General features: G+C 30.1%; 3 protein-coding genes across 3 annotated transcripts; 1 reads left to right on the forward strand and 2 right to left on the reverse strand.

Annotated features, from left to right (window-relative positions):
• Window positions 1-3041: 3041 nt before the first annotated feature.
• LOC112707294 (G-type lectin S-receptor-like serine/threonine-protein kinase At4g27290) lies at window positions 3042-6954 on the reverse strand. The gene is made up of 7 exons (XM_025758971.3): window positions 5227-6954; window positions 4868-4978; window positions 4605-4768; window positions 4311-4521; window positions 3966-4203; window positions 3725-3875; window positions 3042-3629 (listed from the first exon to the last, which is right to left on the reverse strand). The coding sequence occupies exons 1-7, from the start codon at window positions 6542-6544 to the stop codon at window positions 3327-3329; spliced, it is 2496 nt and encodes an 831-aa protein (XP_025614756.1). The 5' UTR covers window positions 6545-6954; the 3' UTR covers window positions 3042-3326.
• Window positions 6955-10046: 3092 nt separating this feature from the next.
• Window positions 10047-10406, reverse strand: LOC112707307 (calcium-binding protein PBP1). Its single transcript, XM_025758987.3, has one exon. It carries the CDS (start codon window positions 10404-10406, stop codon window positions 10047-10049), a length of 360 nt encoding a protein of 119 aa, XP_025614772.1.
• Window positions 10407-15523: 5117 nt separating this feature from the next.
• LOC112707308 (G-type lectin S-receptor-like serine/threonine-protein kinase At4g27290) lies at window positions 15524-20613 on the forward strand. Its single transcript, XM_025758988.3, has 7 exons — window positions 15524-17210; window positions 17446-17565; window positions 18914-19047; window positions 19142-19358; window positions 19513-19753; window positions 19833-19983; window positions 20077-20613. The coding sequence occupies exons 1-7, from the start codon at window positions 15875-15877 to the stop codon at window positions 20380-20382; spliced, it is 2505 nt and encodes an 834-aa protein (XP_025614773.1). The 5' UTR covers window positions 15524-15874; the 3' UTR covers window positions 20383-20613.
• The last annotated feature ends 3552 nt before the right edge of the window (window positions 20614-24165 follow it).

The following is a 24165-nucleotide window of genomic DNA, read 5'->3' on the forward strand; positions in this document are numbered from 1 at the left end:
AAACACATAATTATCCTTGTGTGGTATCAGAATTTTAGCTTTTTATGTTTTAATTTTTATTTTTGTTTTTCAAAAATTTATGAATAAATATGATTAATTCATGTCATTTTTAATATTTAAGAATGTGATGTAGTTAAATTATGATTAAATAATTATTTTTTTATTATGATTTTAATCAAATTTTTATTTGATTTTATTATCATAAATTTGGAATATCACAATTCAATTTAAAACATAATCGGTTAGGATCTTATCCAAATTTAAAATTCAAATTTAAATATAGAATAACTAATTATTCTTAATTTTTATTTAATATTCTCAATTATCATATTATTATTATATTCTTGGTGCTAGCGAAAAATATAATAATATTCTATTTGAATTAATATAATTATTTATTTGATCAAATTAAAATAATAATTAAATAATTCTATAGCAAAGATTAGAATACTCGTTAGTGTGTAATCTCATAGGTTCAACAACACTAAGCGAATAGTAAATTAGTCATACTAAATTTACTAATCAAGATTGGCATCTAGCAACACTCCTTAATGACTTGAAATTATGAAGTAATATATTTTTACTAAGAACCGAGAAAAATAAAGTATAATTCGTTCATTTTTCTAACTCTTGGTTAAACCTTAGAGTATGGTTTGATTGTCAAATTATAACTTGTTACCATTATTATAATGAATGTGAATGGCCTAAAAACTCATTTCTTCGTTCATTTAATTTCCTTGGCCAAGGTTTTATTCATTTCAGCCATTATAATTATAGAGCTCAAACTCTTTATCGAGAGTTGACGGATCTTTTATTGACTAATTATTAATTCTATAAATATTTAAATCTTACTCAATATCCATTTAACTAGCACCCTAGGGTATTAGTACATTGTTAATTATTATGATAGTCGCAGGTCAAAAAAACTTTAGTATCATATTCATCTTGAGAATATCCTATTGACAAATATGCAGTAATTATAACCATTAGAAATTCTCAGAATGAGTCAGTTCAATGATCATATCTCTATATGTACCATATATATATATATATAATTTAATAAATGAAATCTATTAATCTTCATGTAATGAAAATCATTATATATATATATATATATATATTGATTTTTCTACATTATTAATCTCCTTTTTAATAATCATATGACCAAGAACAATTTAGATCAAATTATAAACGATTTATTTCTCAATATTATGATAACTATCACAATGATAAATCTCTGAATTTAATCAAAGACTTTATTATATTAATCCTTTGATATAATAACAATAACAAATTATTTGACACATAATTAATTGAATTGTAGTCATACTAATTATTTCCAACAATCTTACACTTACACGAGAGTCAATCATAATAAATTAGATTTTGGACATACTATTATCTTAATAGGTTGCATTTGCATTATTTTTTGTATGTGTCAGTGTGAGTTTGTATGAGTTGAATGTTCAATAATTATATGCATCACTCTGTCACTAATTTTTTTTTATTATATAAATTTGAATAAGTTGATCTTTCTTTTTCATGATATCATCTAATTTAGTAAGGTAAAAATTAATTTATTATAAATTAAAATTTTATTTAAAGATTTGTTGATACATAAGGCAGAATTTAAATCTTTTATACTTGTTAAAGTACATTAGTGAACTAATTATTAGACCAATTTAAATTAGTTTGAATAAGTTGACTTTATTGTATCTAAAAATTACATTTTTTTTTGTTTTGTCACTAATGAATTGACGAGAGTAATATTCATGTTTTTAGCCTTTCTTCTTTTTATTATTCATGAGACTCACATGGCTGTTTGGATTCTGTCAAGGCTGCAGAGGACTGATTCATGTGGAAAATATGTTGGTTCTTGGTTGACATTCCTTAAGAGGGCAGATTAAGATATTGTAATAATTTCTTGTGTGTGTGTGTGTGTGTGTTTTTCAGTTTCCCATGTAATGCAAGTGTTGGTGGTAATGGTATATGTTGTTTCTGGTATGATTCAGGTCTTGAAATGGAAAGAGTAAAGCAACTTGATATTTCTTGAATGGTATGTGTAAGATGGCTGAGCCATATTTTATACTTGCACAAATAAATGGATCACTATTTTTATCCAAGTAAGATAAACATAGGGATCTCATTCTTGCTTGTTAACTTACTAAATAAATGGACTAACAGACTTGCTTGTTAACTTACTAAATAAAGCACTCTTCTAACCTACTAATATTATGCATGTTAGGGATCTCATTCTTAATCCTGTCTAATGTTGTTTAGTTCTCAGCCGTAAGAGCTTTTATCATGGCTTTAGCATCCGTAATTTCCACTAAAGCAGGAGGTTCCTCATATGAAAAGCAATCATCAGAGGAATCATCTTTAAAGACATCATCATCAGACAATTCCAATGTGATATTCCAGGATATAGAATCAGAACATAATAGAGAAAGAGTTATTTTGTTCCTATTTCTTCTAGCGTGTAAATGTGTTCATGTTAAAAGAAAATTATGTTTCAAGATTATTTATGTTAAGTTATTTCTATATCATAAAGATTGTGGTCGTGTTATTCTGCAGGCATTTATACAATATCGAATTGTATTTTCTTACATTTCAGTCACACTTTCTTTTAAACATTTTGTCAATCAGAATTTCAACCGATGATTTATAAATATTCTGAACTAATCATCATATATGTATATAATGCTTTATAAATACTTTTATTATATCTATATAATTTATGATATTATATTATTATTTAGCTTTTCTTCTATTAATGATGCTATTTTGATGAAGATCCTTTGGAGAATTCTGAGTGAATAATAAGAAGCACTATGGGCGAATGTTCTTTATACCCAAGTATGGTAGATAGCAGAATCTGGCTTGGAGATTGGAATAAAAAGGGCCATTGTTGAAACAGATACTGTAATGATTTCTTGTGTGCTTTGAATTTATATGGTTTGAATATCTCAGTCATGCCTTTTTGGTTGATTCTGGTCTTGAAATGGAAAAGAGTAAAGCAACTTGATATTTCTGGAATGGTATGTGTGAGATGATTGAGCCATATTTTATACTTATACAAACAAATAAATGGATCACTATTTTTATCCAAGTTAGGACCATCTGAAAAAAATCTTGATGGATGAACCTATATTATAAAAACAAAGAAAAGACAAAATAAGCTAATCAATTACAAATACAATGGAAATCTAAGAAAAATAGTTCCATTCCCAATTGTGTGCATATCAAAGTAGAATAAGTGGTACTACTAAAACACAACATAATGTGCACAACACAAAGATCTAAGTTGGTGTTACATAAATGATCCACTAACGAGGCTCTAACATGGTAACACTTATTTCATTGGTAGAAGATGATATTTGTTTGCTAGAAGAATCTACTTCAAAAGAGTACTTCTCAGTGAGGAAAGCAGGTTCCTTAGGTTGGGGCAAGGGACCCTCACTTCCCAACATCACAACCACATTTGACATTGTTGGCCTATCCTCTGGGTTCTGTTGCACACATAGAAGACTTATGTGGATGCAACGCAATGCTTCTGATAGATCACATGAATTCTCCATGCAAGGATCAATCAACTCCAGTGGCCTGTTTTCTTTCCACAATATCCATGCCTAAAACATTTAAAACACATTTCATTATCAACTAAGGTTTGTTAATTGCAACAAGGAAAAGGTAAAACTACTATTCTTTTTTTTTTTTCACTTACATGTCCGATAAGGTTTATATAGTTCTTTGATTGAGAAAATCCTCTGTTCTTTTTACCACTTACTATCTCCAAAAGTAATACGCCATAGCTAAAGACATCGGATTTGACTGAGAATAGTCCATGAATAGCATATTCAGGTGCCATGTAGCCGCTAAAAGGAAATATTAGAAAAAAATAATTGTAGATTGTTATTAGGCAGCAATAGATGAAAGTTGCAAAATATTTTGTCATGTTAACTTACTATGTTCCAACCACCCTATTTGTATTTCCTTCTGTTTGATCACCTCCACAAGTTTTAGCCATGCCGAAATCGGATATTTTGGGACTCAACTCGCTGTCAAGTAACACATTACTCGCTTTAAGATCTCTGTGTATTATCCTTAGCCTAGAATCTTGATGAAGATAAAGCAGTCCCCGCGCAACTCCACAAATGATGTTGAAGCGCTTAGACCAATCTAAAACTTTACTTTTGGCATGATCTGTCAAGAACAGCAGTATTATTAACTCAACCCCAACAAATATATTCAAATGTTATGAAGACAATGGAAAAGTACACTTTTAAAATGAAAAGGGAAGATATTCATACCAAAGATAATAGAGTCTAGGCTTTTGTTAGGCATGTATTCATAGACAAGCATCTTCTCATCTCCTTGAATACAGCATCCAAGAAGCTTAACAAGATTTCGATGCTGAAGTTTAGCAATCAATATCACTTCATTCTTAAATTCATTCAATCCTTGTCCAGAACTCCGTGAGAGTCTCTTCACAGCAATTTCTTGTCCATCTGCTAAGGTACCCTATAGTTTTCCATACATAATAATCACATAATCAACATATAACTTAATTGACAAGTTATAAACTCAACAAGATTCGTAATTACCATATATACGGTTCCAAATCCACCTTCTCCAAGTTTATTGCTGAATGAGAAGTCACCAGTTGCTTTGACAATTGTAGCAAGATCAAAGATTGGAAGCTCTAGATCTTCTTTATCACCTTCATCATCATGTTTTTCCACCAATAACTTCTTCTCTGTGTTCTTAGCTGTAGTAAATCCATAATGATCAACAATATGCAATTAACAACCACCACAACCACAAGCACATAAACATTAAAATGTTAAGCCAATAGTAAGAAAGCTACCTCTTAAGCTTATGATTCTCTTGCCTATAAAGTACAAAACCAGAGACACCACAATTACAGAGGCAAGGCTGATTAATATCACTGCCAAATTCATGTTATGGCCTCTCCTACCTTCATGATTTAAGCATAAAAGAGCAAAGTCAGTTATGTAGAGAATAAAAGAAAGAAAAGTTTAAGGCAAATGCAGAGAAACACAGCAGAGTGAAAAATCATTTCTAACTTCCTAAATCCTAATCATAGTTACTAGAAAGCTAGCATGAGGACTAGTATACGGTTCTTTTTGGTACCTGTGACTAAATTACAAGTATTTCCTTGAAAAGAATACGGTAATGAATACATGAAGGGATCAAGAATCTTACCTATAGCCGAGCTTTTCATTCGAATATAAACATCTTGACCACCGCCACCAGAAAACTGTCGAATATCTTGGAGCTCACTGAACCACATCAAACAGCCACTACCTTCTCCTCTAACATCCGAATTCGCATACGCTTTACAGGAACAATTCTTCAAGCATTCATCCCTGCATTGATTAAGATTCATACTCTGATTGACCCAAGAATGTGAAGTATCTGGATACTTCAATCCACTGAATTTCATAAACCCATCTTTGCTGGTATCATTACAGCTCAATTTGTCAGTGAGTATGCATCCTTGAGTCCAATCCATCATGTCCCAACTCTGCTGCGATTTAGGCTCAAAACCTGTCAAACACTGGCACACTGGCGAATCAGCTATGATACAATTTGAATTAGGACCACAGAGGCTATAAGAGTCACAGTTATCTCTAGGCACAGAAGCATATAGCCTCCAAGATTTGGCATCTTGAATCCAAATATATCGCTGGCGAGTAAGCAATGTTTGGTTCATAACAACTCTTGAAATCATAGACTTATTTGTGAGATTGAATGTGTAGTAAACTTCATCATTGTTGGATACAAACTTGAACTCGAAAAGCGGATTAGTCTTCAGCTCTGGTGCACCGCTGAATCCAATACCAATCCATGGACCGCCACGATAGAATTCATCAGAGCCTTTCCACATCATAACTTGAGGAACACCTAGAATTGAGATACCCCAAGAAAAATCACCTGGTGATGGATCATCCCCATTCTTCCAAGCCGTTACACGCCTCTCTAGACCAGTTTTAAGGTCCCATCCTAGCTTCATTCCTGGCAAGAGTGTGTCACAAGGGTAATCAAAGCTTTGCCATAGAAACTGTTCAGGATCTTGGTCAGTTTCATCTCTCAGAACTAGATTCCCGGATTCTAAGAGCTGAAGAATTGGACTCTGCGCCTTCTTTGTTGACTTTGCTGACCATATTACACTGCCATTTTGGTTAACTAGATCAAGATTTCCCTCATTGTTTATATGCAGCATGCTAGATTTTTCTTTGACAGGGTTGGCTCTATTTGCAACCCAAACAGCTGTTCTTACTGGAATATTATGGTACCATATCCCCAAGTAACGGTTTTCAGAACTTCCTGGGCTGAAGAAACCAAATTCAAAGCTTCCACCTTGTGAAACCAAGGTTTTCCCTTCAGGAAGTTGCTGAGACATGGAAATTGAATCAGTTTCACTTGAGACGTGTTGAGAGAACAAGAGAATTTTACTGAGAAGAAGCAAGAATAGTGGAAGATGATTCTTCTTCAAACTTTGATTGTCCTGATTATCCATAAGCTTTGATAGAAAAGAGAAAAGAAAGATTTCTATCAAAATGAAAAGAAAAGAAAAGACAGATAGATAGAAAGGTTAAGAACATGAAATGAAACTCTCTCTCTCTCTCTCTCATGACTCAGTGTTTTGGACTTTGGTTGAAACTTGTGACGTATCAATGTGTGTAGTTTTGTCTGTTCTTGCTACCATGAAAAACGTGACGCAACCTTCCTATAATTCTGACATCAGATCCTCTTCGGATGTTGGAAAAAATGGCTGCAAGAGATTGGGATTCTTGTGGAATTCTAAAATATCTTCTGCTATTTTGGTATGAAAATGCTACATGAAAAACGTTGGAGTCAATGAGTGGAAACAAGTCAACACTAAAATGCACTGGAAGGAAAAAGTTGATGACTTACCACAGTAAAGTTGTTTGAAACAACTGAACATCAAGAATATATTAGAAAAATAAACATAAGTAGGTGGTTTTCCAGAAATTAATTAATTTATGGAAGTGAAAAAGGTGATGTGCAGCAATATTGTATCATGGTGAGTAATTCACACTCACAGATGTGAAACTGGTGAATTCAGTAATTTGTAAAACGCAGGTTACGTTTTGACTGAGATGATTTTAAAAGGGTTGCATGCTCTGCAAAACGCAGCTTGTATTTAGCATGGGAGGAGAACTCAGTTTCAAATCGTGTCTCTGTGCTCCTTGCATGCCAACACCTAGAACCTCCAAAACGTAGGATGCGTTTGGCAGGTGCACACAGTCTCCCCACCTACATGTGTGACACATGTGAAGGAGAATGGTGGTTGAGCCTGCTTATAAAAACCAAAACGCAGGCCATGAGAGTTTCAATTTTCCTTTCGTGTTACATGCTTTCCTTTTATGTTACATGCTGTGAGTGAGTTTTGAGAGTAAAAGGGTGGGGTTAAGGGTGAAAGGGAGTAAGTTTGTGTTTAGGAAGAATTAGTAAAGGTTTGAGACTTTATTTAGTGAAAAAAAATGGTTCATAATTTTACTTTACTAGAAGAACACATCATTAAATATTTGAATCATTTTCAATTGGTGAGTAATTTTTTATTTAAGTTTATGATAAATAAATATTTTTATTTTTATGTTCTTTATTGATATATTTTAACTTATAAATTTTATTATTATTATTATTATTATTATTATCATGTCTATGATATGAATAATAGTTGTGTTTTATCATACCGGCATTATTATTATTATCATGTCTATTATATGAAAAATAAATTAAGCACTATATGACACTTGAGTTAATAATCATAACATACCTGTATTCGCATACTCTGAAAATTTCGAGGCATGCATAACTTCGAGATCTAGAGTCCGCATAAAAGACAGAACACCAAACAAGTGTTGGCTTACAATGGCATCTGCTTCATTCTGCATTGCCAGATTGCTTGCCAAATCTCCGTCATCGTTTTCGTCATCGACTTCATAGTTAGCTTTGAATTCCTCTTCGCTGTCATTATTTTCTTCTTCCCAATCTATATCCCCGAGCTCATCAACATTGACCTCGTCGCCGACCGTACCCATCCTCGACTGCTGTTCAAACTCAACGTACAGCTCTATCATCGGCACGTGAAATCGGGTTTGTCGATAAATATAGAACATCTGTTGCATGCTTGCATCGTCAGTGATGGACATTATTTGAAACTATATTAGTCCACCAAATACTTGCACAGGATTCTTGTACAAAATGTTGCTCACCCTTTTCGAAATGTGACTTTGTATGTTCACACAAAGACCATTTTGTAACTCTACAAAACTCGTGCTATATGGAATAGCAAATGAAAATAGACATTCACAAACAAAACTCACTCCTTCGTGTGTATTCGGTATAATCACACCATTATAATACACTCGTATATTTGTAATATCCTCCATATTCTCACTTTTTTTTACCCTTCTAATAACAAAAAAATCTCACAAGCATCAGATACAAAAAAAAGAATGGAAGTACAAGTGAAGAAGAGAAGTGAGGTGCGAGTTGGAATTAGCTACGTTAGCTATTTATATGCAAGACTCTCTTTTAAAATATTATTTCGCATACAAAACATAAATTGCCTTTTGTACATTTCGAAAGAAAAATTTAGGCCCAAATAAAATGTAACCTGCGTTTTCTCTTTCTTCAAAAAAATTTGAACAGTCCATCTGACAAACGCAGCTTGCATTTTACTTTTTTAAAAAAATTAATAAAAGCTTCTTATAAACCAAAAAAAATTCAAATGCAAAACGAAAGGTACGTTTTGTTTAATTTGAAACAAAAAAAAAACGAAATGATAGAAAATGAAAAACGGAAGCTACGTTTTTCTCCTGACACCCATAGCAGTGAATATTTTTGGTGTGCCTCCATTTTATGGTGTTACACCATGAACTTCTCCATTTGCAAAAAAATGAGCCGTGGTTTTCAATTAGATAAATAAATAAATAACTGCAGCAGGTACAATTCTGAAATGAAATGCACCTAATCTCTGAATTGACATTCATGAATGGCTAGTGGGAATTTCACAATTTATTCTATATGCATATTTTATTTGTCAGGTAGAAATATTTGTGTTAAAATTTTCCTTTTAGGCACAAATACTGTCTAAAAATCAGGAGTTCAAATTTGGTATGCAAACTTTGAAGAATATCTGTGTGTTTATCCTATCATATCATATCAGTATCAACTTTACTTGCCTCACAGGTTAGTAGTGAACATCAAAGGTCATAAAGTAAGTTTGATTCTTTTTCCGATCTTGATAATGATACAGATTCTAGAATTAAGGAAATATGTAACTATATGGACAGTTGAGAAATTTTGCATGTCAGGAGTCACTTTCTGTTATAGCTTCTTCAAATATTTCCTAGGTATTGTCCAAATTTTTTCATTCTAGATTCTAGAAGCACAAGATGAATCAAACAAATAAATATATACATATATGCCACTTGCTGTTCTTGATGCATCAATAATTCAATATGCATTAAGAATTAGTCCACAAAGAAGTCAATAAAGGGCATAATGGAGTTGAAAAGTCCACACCAAAATACAGCTTTTGAAAATAACTCTCCCTTATGAGCTGCAAAGCCTATTAAAGTTTTGAGTGACAAATATTTAATAACCCTCTTTTATTTTCATTGGTGTTCTCTCTCTTATTTACTTTTTTTTTTCTGTGATTAGTTGAGTCAAGTCTATATAGGTGGCTGCTAATTTGGACTAATTCACAACCAGTTCATAACAGCTTTTTTATCAAGGCCAGTTGGCATCAGAAATTGTACCAAACCAAACCATAAATTTCTCAGATCTAAAAAGGGGTAATGATTTATTGTCAGCAGTTTTAAGCATAGCAATAATTGTATTGAGCTGAAAATAACATATCAAAATGAATCATGTCCTCTGTCATTTCATTTAATTTCACATCTTTCTCTTTCAATTCTTACACAAAGATATGGTAAAATAAAATTAGCCCCAAATGACTAAAATTAATTGTAAAAAGGAAAAAAAAATTAGAAAGAATAATCTTGGAGTTCTTGTTGAAGAACATGGTCCAGCCACAACTTTGAACCTTCCATGAGTTCAGGGCTCAATCTGAACATCAAAACACAGAACTCCATCTGGTTGAGTGCACCATCACCATCAAAGTCCCCTTCCAAGACCATTGACTTAAGGTCCTCATCACTCAACCCTTGAAGGCCAAGCAAAGCTGAATTCTTCTTGAGGCTCTCAAACGTTATAACCCCTTTATCTGAATCCTTCAAGAGATTGAAACCATTGCATAGCTCATCAATTAGGCCATCCCCACCAAGCTTGTTGGCCATGAAGGGCAAGTAATCTTGGAACTGAGTCTGAGAGTTTTGTGCAGCCATAAATAAATCAAATTAAACTACCAACTTGAAGAAGAGAGAAAAATAAATGGTTAATTGGTTATTGAAGGTATGAGTATGGTGAATGAAAAAGTGAAGGTATGAGTATATATAGAGAGACTAGGAATGTTGAGTAGAATTTCCAAGAAAGAGAGGGGAATGAAGAATGGGGCATAGATTCATTGAAGACAACTAAGCAAACAGAAAATGGGGCAAATAAAATAAAAATAATAATATAAACTTGGTCAGATACAGAACACACACGGTTTACTTTGGAGTTGGGAGTTCAGTTGCACTTTCATATGAGGTCTTTCCTCGAAGGTTGTCTTCAGGGGTAGAATCGTCCACATGGGGAATTTTGATTCCATTTTGTCTTGTTTTAGTACGGCAATTAATTTTGTGGTCTCACTGCTTCGTGGCATGTTCACATTTTTTTTATTTATTTACAAAATTTGGAAAATGGCTGGACGGCTCTTCACTGGGACAATGAGCTTCAAGTGCGCAGCATGTTTTTCTCAAACACAATTAATCAAAGTATAATATATATAATCACCAAAATAATTTAGAATCACTTATTAGAGATTCCAATGAGAGTTAGCGAATGGAATGTTTAAAAATGATTAAAAGTAATAATATTTTATAAGAAGAATTGTTTATTATTTAGAGATAATATTTTTTAATTTATGATGTGAGTTAATGAAATGTTATTTATGAGATAGATTTTATAAAAATATTTAATTTTATTATTAATCCAAGATAATTTTAGCTTTATTGATCTGTAGATGCTTAAAATAAGAATTATCATATATTTTGGTTATAAAAAATGCAAAGACAGTGACAAGTCAAAAATAATAATAAAATTAATTATCAAAACTTCTTTTAGGAAGAATTTAAGAATAATTTTAAAATGAGACTATCTCTCTATTTAAGTAATTTTTTTAATTTTTTTAACTTATTTAATTCACACAAATAATAATTAAAAGTTATTAAATGTTGATATATAATTGTATAATACGTATTTATATTTTTCAGTTATAATTTTTACATGAAAATTATGTTAATTATTTTTACATAAGCAATTGCTATAAGAAAACATTAATTAACAGTACTTATTAAAATTATTAATCACTAAAAGTTTATACTTTTATATTACAAAAATTCACTAGAAGCATAATATTTTTTATGTTAGTTATTACTTGTTAAATTGATATTTGGTTGATGTCACTAGTTTGACGACTTTGCGTGACGGAGTAAACACTTGAAAGGGAAACGGAGCTAAATGGTAGGTCAACACCGAAAACTCCAAGTCAATCTAGAAGAACCTAGCAAGAAAAAACACCCCCGTGTCCAGGACTTGCAATGACAAGGGTTGCATAGAGTTTATGTTTTTAAATTTGCTCTTATTTTATTTATTTGGGATTTCAGAAATATAATATATGACATTTTTAACATAATTATAAAAATTCAGCAATATATATAATAATAATAATAAAAATTTTAAAAACACTAATATCAAAAGTTAAACTGAAAGCCAAATTGAATAAACAACTTAGAGGAAAAAAAAACTTAAAACATAAGAAATTATTTTAAAAATATTTTATAAATAAATTATTTTATATTTAATTTTTTAATTATAAAATATTTATTTTAAAATTATAATAATAGACAGCTTTTAGAAGAAGATAAATCACTTTTTTTTAATTTTTTATAAATACTATAAAAAAAATTTTAGAAATTCACAGATTAATTTTAAAAATTATATCAAATAATAATAAAATGATTTTTTATAATTTAAAAGTTAAATTAAAAAGGATTAGGAACTGTTTCAAATGGGCCCCGAGTATTGGTGCCCTTTTTGTCAAAAATGGAGTATTTGGTTAGGTTATTATTAGCCCAATATTGTTTTCTTGGTCCTAACCTTACAAGTGAACACTACAACAATGCTCAAACTTAAAAATCCCCCTAAACCAAAAAAATAAACTTAAAAATCCCCACTAGTAAAAAAGCCAGAAATTCTTCTTAGCCTCGACTAAAATCAATACAAACATTGGTTTGGCCCAGACCAAAATAAAAATTAGAAAAGAAAACATTGGTCTAGCTAGCTAGCTACATACCTTTGATAGCCCTGTGACAACCATATTGGTGGTATCATTAACTCCCAATAGTCCGAGACATTATTGGTGGTAACTGGATTTGAAGATGCTATCTTAGCTGGTTTTGAGATAACTAGGGGCGAATAGAAATCTTTGCTCAGCGATTACCAAAAAAAAAATCTTCGCTCCGCAACCAATTTGAGTAATTGAGTGAGGAGTTCACTTATCCACTTAAATAAGTGTCGAAAAATTTGAATTTCGTCTTATGCATGTAGTAATTTATTGACCAATAACAGACTGTCTTATGCATGTAGTAATTTATTGACCAATAACAGACTTTTAAATAGAGTTCAAATTTATGACTGCACGAATTAGTTCTTAATCTATCAGACTAAAAAATACCATTATAAAAATAAAAAAGAAATCTTTGCTCAATGGAATTATTATTTTGTATTTTTTTTATGAATGCTATAGTGTCTAAGATATGGTGCCTAATTTACTAAAAAAACAAAAAAATAATATTTAATAAATTTTAAAAATTTTATTTTTATTTTATATATTTTATTTTTTATTTATAAAAATAAGTTAAACAATTTAGACATTACAACAAAAATTACTATAGAATCCACCATTTCCTTTTCTCCCGGTTTTTGTCAGAAGAATTAATTGCGTTAATAGCTGGTAGAAGAAATAAAAATTGGCATAACAATAGACAAAGTCCTACCTGACCAAATTAAAAACAAAAAGCACAAGTCCTCAAGGAATTTAGATAAGATATTTTTTATTTTTAAAAATTATTTCTGTTAAATAAATTAATCTCTTTATTATTTTAAAAGAGTCTAATTTATTTTGGAGTAAATTTTTAAAAATTGAATTATTTTATAATAAAATTATTATAAACTTATTTAATCATATGTATATTAAAAATTTATTAAAATGACAAAAGAATCAATTAATTTGAAAATATAAATATCTGCTCTAAATCATCTAAAAAATTTTAAAAAATAATTTAGATATTTACTCTAAATATAAATATCAATGTTTGTTTGAAGGAACACGTTCACTATCAGTTAAATTATATAAAGGGATTAGTTAATATAAATTCTAATATTATCAATTAAAAATATTTCTATAAAAATATATAAAATTTAATTTTAATATATATATATTAAAATAAAATTTTAAATTTTTTATTAATATTGGTATATATTTTTCGAGTATACACTAGTTAAATTCTTAACTTAAATATTATATAAACTAAAGTAAATGAACATTACAAATTTACAATCTACTCATTAAATAATTATATGTTTCAGATTAAAATGCTAACTTAAAATTTTTATTATTTCAAGATTTTTCTTACCTTTAATACATTAGAGAAATTTAATACAAATTTACTCTAAAATAAATTAAAAAATAAAGTTAGTACTAAGGTGGCTTGCGAAAGTATATTAAGAGACTATGAACATTTTTTTTAGCTTATTACAATGCGAATCTAGGTAGTTATATGATGATTCTAATAGAATTTTGAGTTTTTTATTTGTTGAGTCAGAACTTGGTCTTAAATGATGGATATATGAATATTTGCATGGAAGTGAATTTTAAAATAGCAGTAGGTTTTTGTTTTTTAAAAAATCATTGGGTTATACTCTACAAAAACGTTAATTTTGACTGAAACATCCATGATAAATTTTGAAAAGTAAATACTTGCACAGACTGACATGGTAAGGACATAAATTTTAACTGAGATGTATGTTAATTTTTTTTTTTCTATTCTCTCGTGTATTTTTTAAATTTTTATGCAGATTTCATTAAAATTATATTTTTTAAGATAATTTTTGTTTTTTTTTAGATTTTATTTCTCATTGTTTATAAAAAAAATAATTTATATTATATAATAGTTTCAGTCAATAAGTAAATATCTATAGTTTAATAGTCTAATATTATATTTTTAATTAATACTTGTAAATATAATTAATTAATTATTAGTCTAAAATAATAAATTTTATATTCATCATATAATATTATTCATTATATTATACTTGCTCACTAAATCCATATTAAAATAACATTATTATAATTTGAACTCTTTTATATAGGATTTGAATTCATCTTACCGCGAAGAGATAATTAGAAGTATCAACATGTATCCTATCTATAAATAATTAAATATCAATTTTATATATATAATGTTATCTAAAAATATATTTCAAGTGAGTTTGAATCAATGACTTTTACCATAATGTAAAAATCTTTAAACAATTGAGTCAAAGTTATCATTATACTTTTGTTTATATAAAAGTTAATTATATTTGGTGATATATAAATACTAAATTATAACACAAATTTTAATCTCTTCATTGAGATTATCCCTATTCAACAGTTCGTCTTAATCTCTTTTCTCAAATTTTTTATGTCTTTTTGCTGAAAATTCTTACTCCCTGTTCGACTACTTTTTTCGTCAGTGTTCTGTGTCCGTGCTTGCATTCAACACCGTAGTCGTCGTACTTATGTGTTATGTTCTGTGTTTGCCGTACTATGAAAAATGAAACGTTTAATATTTATGTTATTTATAAAATAATTATATTATTTGTATTAAATTTTTAATTTATATATTTATTAAATTATATAATAATATTATATTTTTTATTAATATGTAAATAGAGTTGGATATCTACCAACGAAAAATAAATAACATTAGAGTTGACATGTTCCCAACTTGCAAAAATTAAAATTTGAATTCAAATCTACCTTACCTATTATCACCGTAAGGATAATTCTAAATTTATAATGGTTTTAATATCAGATAATTAACTAGATAAGCCAAGACGTTTGTGTCGTGGCGTACCATTTAGGTCCCCTCAATCGCTTTCTAGGTCAATTAATGATGTCTTTGAAGCTTTCCATAAATTACTATGTGATTTAGATAGGTTCATACACCTCCATTTTTTATTGACTCCTGATACTCCATAGTAAACCGTGGGGTCTAATAAAGTTAAGTGGAACTATTTGGATTAACAATTGTAGAAATAGAATTTCCCAATAAATTAAATTAGAATAATCAACTTTTGAAATCCTAAATCTAAGAGAAGAGAACAAAACAAAAAAAGCTAGTATAAAAAATACAAAAAGAAAATAAAAAATTTCTAAAACAAATGATAAAAAAAACAACAATAAATCTCATCTAGATCTAACAAATTCTTTAAAATTCGACAAGTTCTTCAATTTGATGTTGTATGTAGTGATAAATGCATGCATGTACTACATATTTAATTTGGAGAGCCTACAAATTAAAGCATTCAAAAGTAGTTGTAATGATTAAACTTTATTTTCACCTCTCTCCCTCGATCTTCTCTCTTTTCACAGTGAAACAGTACGATGATGAACAATCTTCCATTTCTCTTCGTCCTTATTACAGGGATGGTTCTTCCTTTATTATTCTTTCCTCGTGATGTCTCAAGCGCAACGGATTCAATATCTATGGTTCAGCCTCTTCATGAAGGAAACACATTGGTTTCTAGTAATGGAACCTTTGAAATGGGGTTTTTCAGCCCAGGAAGTTCTTCAAACCATTACTTAGGTATTTGGTACAAGATGCTCCCATTGAAAACCGTTGTTTGGGTTGCAAATAGATCCAACCCTGTCAAAGACAACACTAGCATACTCCACATAAACAACGAAGGGATTCTTCAACTTGTCAAAGAGGACGGAACCGTCTTTTGGTCTACAAACTCCACCACAAAGATGAACCTTTCGAATCCGATTGCTCAGCTCTTAGATTCTGGAAATCTTGTTATTAGAGATGAGAATGATGACCAAGATTCCAAGAATTACGTCTGGCAAAGCTTTGATTATCCTTGTGATACACTCTTACCTGGGATGAAGCTCGGTTGGGATCTGAAAACCGGTCTTGAACGGCGGTTAACTGCTTGGAAGAATTGGGACGATCCCTCGCCGGGGAATCTTTCTTGGGGAATCTCGCTCGAGGGTTTTCCCCAAGGAATATTCTTGAAGGGATCGAAAGAGTACTACCGTGTCGGTCCATGGAATGGTCTTCGTTTCAGTGGAACACCTGAATTGATGCCCAATAACCTTTTTAGTTATAAATTCGTGTCGAACGAAAATGAAGTGTATTTTGTGTATAATAAGTATAATCTTGAAAATAAGTCATCACTTTTACTGAGACTCGTCATGAACGAAACCTTAGGTAACAGACACGGCTACATGTGGAACGATGGATCTTCGGGTTGGACGGAATTTTCTTCCCATTCGCCGAGAGAAGCGTGTGATCTCTATAATCACTGTGGTCCAAATGCGTATTGCAGCATCATAAGTGGCGGTTCAACGTGCCAGTGTCTGAAGGGGTTCAAGCAAAAGTCATCACAAAACTGGACTGAAGGATGTTCTTCTTCATTGCTTGATGAGCAATCGAGATGCAACATGGATAATAAGACGGGTAGTCAGAGAGATGATAAGAATGGGTTTTCTAAAGTTGGAGGAATGAAATACCCAGATACTCGGCGTTCTTGGGTGAATGAGAGTATGAATCTTGATGAATGCAGGGATAAATGCAGAGAGAATTGTTCGTGTATGGCTTATGCAAACTCAGATATTAGAGAAGGTGGTAGTGGCTGTTTGATGTGGTTCGGTGTTCTCGACGATATCAAAGAGTTTTCTGATGGCGGTGCTGATATATACATTCGAACTATCATCGGTAAGATCTCTCATGTCATAATAGTTATTAATTAGCTGATTTTTAGTGCATCATATATATTGAGGTTGCTGATTATTATTGTTAGTTAATTGTTTTTCACTCTATATATTCACTCTGTTGTATTTCCATGATAGCATGCACGCATACATGCTTATATATATATACAGTTTTCGATGATTCATAAGTCATAACCGAGTCAGCTAATTGTTTCTGCATGAACTGAATAATCGCGAAGATGGGAAGGAAGGGCACAAAAAGAAGAAGGTAGGACTGATAGTCACCGGTACCAGTGCCTCTGTTCTTGTGGTGCTTCTGATTTTTGGTTACATTGGCCAGAGAATAATAAACTGCAGAGGTAATAAATAGATTATTATTATTATTATTATTATTATTATTATTATTATTATTATTATTATTATTATTATTATTATTATTATTACATGAGAATGTCAAGTTTGTTATTAATTAATAAAAATTGTTAGGCATTCTCAGCACAAATTATAGTTTTTGTACTGATTTATTAATTAAATAATAAATTATTAATAATATAATCAAAACAATATATATATTAAAATTAGTCATCAATACTAAATATATATTCAGATATAAAATAAATATTAAAAATATTATATTTATATATAAATATATAATAATTAATTTTAATATATACATAGTATTTTTTTAATAAATATTTATAACAAAAATTAGTTTAACATACTTGAAAAGATAAATTCAAAGGAGAAAATAAATTCTTTTATTTATTCTAAAAGCATCTAAGATTGACTGTGTTATTAATTGGTATATGTGTCTTCACCCAAAAAAAAATTAATTAATATATGTGGGCATTGTACATTGGATGCTGTTGAAGACTTGAAGGCATCATTCATATTCAATGTTATGTTCACCGGTCCAACCTAATACATTTATTTGCACGCTAATAAAGTAATAATATCCTGCATGACATGTTTCCATATATATACAAAGAATGCAGACAATCATAGGAACTTTTTTATCTTTATCATTAATTAATTATTAATATTTAATTTTAAATAAAGTATATTATTAAATTATTAAATAAAAAATTAAATTTAAAATTTAAATTAATAATTAAATAATAATAAAAAATAATAAATTTTGATAATTTTTTAAATTTTTTATATATATAAAAATATTATTTATATATAATATATACTAAAATTAGCTAGTAATATATTTGTGTATAAATATATATAATTTAATTTATTTTTAATATATATTTATATTTTAACATATATTTTATAATAATAACTAATTTTAATGCTTAATTTTAGTGTACACATAACATAATCGATATAAACAACATCTATTTTCCATTTTTAACTTGTCTTTTTTTTTTCACTTTTCCTCTTATACAGTGCAATAATTTTAAGGTCTTTTCTATCGTATGTAACTTTTTAACTACTAGAATAAATACGAAAGGTGAAGTCCATCTTTTTACGGTTTTACCTCTTGTCTTTTAGGCTCAAATTTTTGAGAGTTTATAATTTTCCTATTTTTAGTTTTGATACATAACAATTATATAGACAACAGAGTGCAAATCATTACGAATGTGGTTTTCGTCAATAATCACACACACATACACACAATTCTTTCAAAGGACTAATTCTATATAATAATGTGCTGATGAAGATGTATTTTAATGTCAAACTATTATGTACTTATAGTTAAGAAGAATAATGATGCATATGAAGACTACTTGGATCTTCCTATCTTTGACCTTGCTACAATTGCAAAAGCAACTGAAGACTTTTCCATTAGTAATAAACTTGGAAAAGGTGGATTTGGGACTGTATATAAGGTAAATGTCAACATATACTGATTTGATATAATGAACATAAGAGTTTATATAGTTATATTTATCATCTTATGTAATTTTATATGATACGTTACAGGGAACTCTAGTTGATGGACAAAATATTGCTGTGAAGAGACTTTTACAGGGATCTAATTCTGGACAAGGGTTGACAGAATTTATGAATGAAGTTTTATTAATTGCTAAACTTCAACATCGCAATTTAGTGAAGCTTCTTGGTTGTTGCATTCAAGATGGAGAAAAGATGCTTGTCTATGAATACATGCCCAATAAGAGCCTAGACAATTTTATCTTCGGTTTGAATTTCTTAACATCCTCTTTTATGTTCATTTTCTTTAAGAAAATTCTTTCTTTGTTGTCATATAACCTTTTTATGTCCATTTCTCCAACAATTCTATATATATATGCTTGTTTTCAATGAGTTAATAATACTATTAGTTGTATAACTAGGTCACAAGGATGGTAGAGTTATTTTAGATTGGCCTAACCGATTCAACATTATATGTGGAATTGCTCGAGGATTACTTTATCTTCATCAAGATTCTCGATTAAGAATTATACATAGAGATCTCAAAGCTAGCAATGTATTGCTTGACAAAGAATTAAACCCTAAAATTTCTGACTTTGGGATGGCAAAATCATTTGGAGGAAATCAAACTGAAGAAAATACAAATAGAATTGTTGGAACATAGTAAGTTTGTATATAATATAATCTAATTTATATTTAATTCTATCAATGATGACTAAAACAATTTTTTTAATGATTTCAGTGGTTATATGGCTCCTGAATATGCTATTTATGGATTATTCTCAATAAAATCTGATGTATTTAGCTTTGGAGTATTAATTTTGGAAATAGTAAGTGGAAGAAAGAATAGAATGATTTCTCGTGAAAATGAAGATGCAAATCTTATTGCACAAGTAAGTAAATTTTTTTTTGTTCCTTCTTAATTACAAGTGACAAATCTTGGGATCGACATGGATTATTTCAATTCATCCAATCACATGTTTCAGGCTTGGACATTATGGAAAGAAAAGAAGGCTCTATACTTAATTGATTCATGCATGGAGAATTCTTATGTTGAATTAGAAGCATTGCGTTGCATCCACACCGGTCTCCTATGTGTGCAACAAAATCCTGAGGATAGACCAAATATGTCAAATGTGGTGATGATGTTGGGTAGTGAGGTTGCCTTGCCCCAACCTAAGGAGCCTTCTTTCCTCACTGAGACTTCTCTTCTTCAAGCAGTTGATTCTTCGAGCTACCAACAATGTTTTTCAACTAATGAAATAAGTGTTACAGTATTGGAAGCCCGATAATGGATTATTATATTCCAAATTAAATGATGACTTGATTGTACAACTTCAGCATTATTATGGTTTATTAATATTTCCAGGAAATTCCTAAAGCAATATTCAAGCTGAAAATGTCAGTAGGATTCTCCACTTTTATCCAAAGTTTGCTACATTGATTAATTATTAATTAAAGTTGGTGTGTAATAAGGGAGTAGTTAATTAGTTACTTTTCACATAATATATACAATTTACATATCTCAGTAGTCAATATGATCAACCTTAGCTTACTTCCATCATCATCATTCAATTTTTCCACAAATACTTTCTTTAATTTATATTATTCTCTCAGATTATATCAATTCTTCCTATGCTTGTAAACAAAGTATATACGATCAGGTATCCTCGTAGCCTAGCTAGTAACAAGTTTAACAATAATATTAAAAAAATAATAATTTAAAATTATTTTATTTAATTTTATATATGTTGTTTTTGTGTATGTAAGCTTATTGGCCGTAGGTATAATTCGTCATGTTCAGGGATTGAGATCTTCTTCGCCTGAAGTGAAAGAGGTGTACGTCGATTTCAAGAAACAGAACAATGACATACAATTACAAAAGCATTTCAACGTTCTAATAAGTAAGAATATAAGAAATGAGTATAATGTTATTCAAAATGAATATCGTACATTTTTCGTAATTAGGATTTTGTATTTATAAAGTGTTATCGCTTCAGGGTGGTTGAGATATTTCTTGATCTTTCGGTATCCAACCTTAATCTATTTTTGAGTGATTTGTTAAGGGCGAGATTTTCTCTAAACTGAAAACAAGTCACATTTACTATTGTATTTGAATTTTGATTTATAATCTGCATGACAGTACTGTTGTTGAGGTTGCTTTAATGGCTTTGTTTTAAAGCGCACTATAGCATTGCTTGGCTTCCTGCTAGTTGGCATGTACTGTTACAACTATATTATCTTGTATATCAAACTTGATAAATAAGTGTATGGTAGAAGCAATAGTACCAGATGTATTTAAAGAATGTCTACCTAGAATGATGATATTATTCGGGCAGACAATTTACAACAAAATATTGTGTATCTAGGATTGACATATAAAATGATAAGATACATAAAAGTAAAGCAATTTAAGTATATAGAATAGTGTATACGTTAAAAGAAATTATGATGTATTTGAAATTTAAAATAAAAGTTATATAAGCAAGCTAGATCATGTATGCACATTATTTTAATTTACTGTGGTATAAATGATTTATTAATTTGATCTATTGAGGTTATTCACGCTTGATTTGGCTTTATTCTAAGTTATTTTTTAATTTTTTTTTGTACCGAACATTGTAAACACATATTTTGAATTCAACCGTTAAAATTAAAGCTAAACTCCATTATTCTGAGAGCAAATGATTGAAGAAAATAAAGAAAAAATATGAATAAGACAGCATAAACTAATATCGAACAATCAAAATACGATTGAAAAATAAAATAATAATTATAACAATAATAACTAAAAAAAATTCATTTTAAGTTAGCTTAAATTATCCGGGTCTTAAATAATTTTAATCTTGATCATATATAAAAAATAAGAGTATATACCCATTTTGGTCCTCAAAGAATTTTAGACTGAACACTTTAGTTCCCAACTAAAATTAATTACTCGATTAGTCCCTAACAATTAATTCCGTCAGTCACTTAAGTCCTTTACTCCGTTAACTCTAATGGAGGACAAAATAGTCCCTGACAACTCTAACAGGAGACAAAATGGTCCCTGATCTCCTTTGTTCGTAAACGACACTGTTCTCTCCCAATTTCCATTATATCTCGCATAACACTAGCAGTCTAATACTATAACTTCAAACTACACAATGCACACTCTATAAATTTAATGTTCACAAGAAAAAAATCCTCAACTTGTTCTCAAAAAATTCATACTCAGGAAACTAATGCCTATATCTCTCAACTAGTTATCGTTTTCAATGGATCCTCTGAATCTAGACAGCAAGTCTGGTTTGTTAAGACCCGTCATCGTCGTTGCCATCTCCCTTCTCCTCTGTCCTATCATCTCCATGACTACATTGTCCACCACTCCGATTGCTTCCTTCAGCTTCTTCTCTGAATCAATGTTTAGCAATCACTTCAGTTTTCATATGAGTAGCAACGGTGACATTGCTCGTTGTACTGATAGCTTGGATGCAAGATCGAAACTGTCTGCCAACTTGGACTCTAGAAAAGAAGGAATGAAGCACTCAGTGTCTATTTCAAATGAGAATTTGCATATGATGTCGAAGGAGAATCTTCTCATGATGTTCTAATGTCCAACAATCTATATTGCTTGTCAGAGAGTGGAGAAAGGCATGTCCTTGGAGTAGTTGTGAAACTTGGTCTTGAGGATGTCGTGGACGTGTTGGGGTTGGAGGTGATGTTATCGAAGACGTAGAAGTGGATGCTTTTGGTGGGTGAAGTGCAGAGGAAGTGGATGTACCAGTCACAAAAATTTAAGAAGTGTGTGGTCCATGACATGTTGGGGTAGGTGCGACACGTGTGACAATTACACCATGGCTTAATCTTGGAGCTAAAGAGGAGAAAGAAAAGATGGAAAAGAAGAATGTGAAGGTAAAGAAGGAGAGTTTGAATGTTAGGGTTATGCAAGATATGATAAAAATTGGGAAAGAACAGTGTCGTTTTCGAATAAAGGGGTTATGGATCATTTTGTCCCTTGTTAGAGTTGTCAGGGACTATTTTGTCCCCTGTTAGAGTTCTCAGGGACTATTTTGTCCTCCGTTAGAGTTAACGGAATAAAGGATCTAAGTGACTGACAGAATTAATTGTTAGAGACCAATAGAGTAATTAATTTTAGTTAAGGACTAAAGTGTCCAGTCTAAAATTTTTTGAGGACTAAAATGGGTATATACTCAAAAAATAATAAAATCAATTTTATTATTTAATCGAATGCTTGTATAATTGTACTAACACTACCAAAAATAAGGGGTTTAGTCACGGATTTAATAAAACTGTGACAATTATGCTTTCGCAACAAATGAACATCCGTGGCTAAAGAGGGCGACGCGTTTTTAGTTAGTCACGTCTTTACTCCAATAGCCACGATTTTAATACCCGTGGAGACATTTTGTTAGCCACAACTTTGGCACGTTTAGCCACACTCTTTTCCGTGACAAAATAAAAGAATGCATAACGAAATAATTATTTATGCCACACTTTACCCGTAACAAAATTAACCAGGCCAGACTTTTTTGCCACAGTTTTTTTCATAGCTAACGATAAAAGTTAAATTAAAAAAATCATAATAAAAATGTTCCTTAATATAAAATTACATCATATAATATTAAAAAAATAATCACATTCCTATACGTATTATTCATAGTATAAAAATATAAAATTAACAAATACTTAATATTGAAAAATAAATATCCTAAATTAAATGGATTTAATGTTAAAAAAAATATCCAAATAAAACTATTACAAAATAAATATCAAATTTTGCTAAAATAATATCCATTTCTTATTACACAGACGATCCACATGCAAAAATATTTCTAGGTAAATAGTAAAAAAAATACATCACTTCAGCCACTGTTTGATACTCCAGTTGTCTTGTGTGCTCCAATAAAATCTGCTAAGCAAGATAGAGATCAGGAATTAAACTAAGAAAGATAGAGATCAGGAATTAAACTAATGTATTGATAGTTGATACACACAAGGAATATTGGGAAAAATAGTTATTAAGCATACATTTAAAAGAGTTGCTTAAATTCATCATTTTTAATCATGCCTCA

This window comes from Arachis hypogaea, chromosome 8 (genome assembly GCF_003086295.3).
Source record: "Arachis hypogaea cultivar Tifrunner chromosome 8, arahy.Tifrunner.gnm2.J5K5, whole genome shotgun sequence".
NCBI lineage: Eukaryota > Viridiplantae > Streptophyta > Magnoliopsida > Fabales > Fabaceae > Arachis > Arachis hypogaea.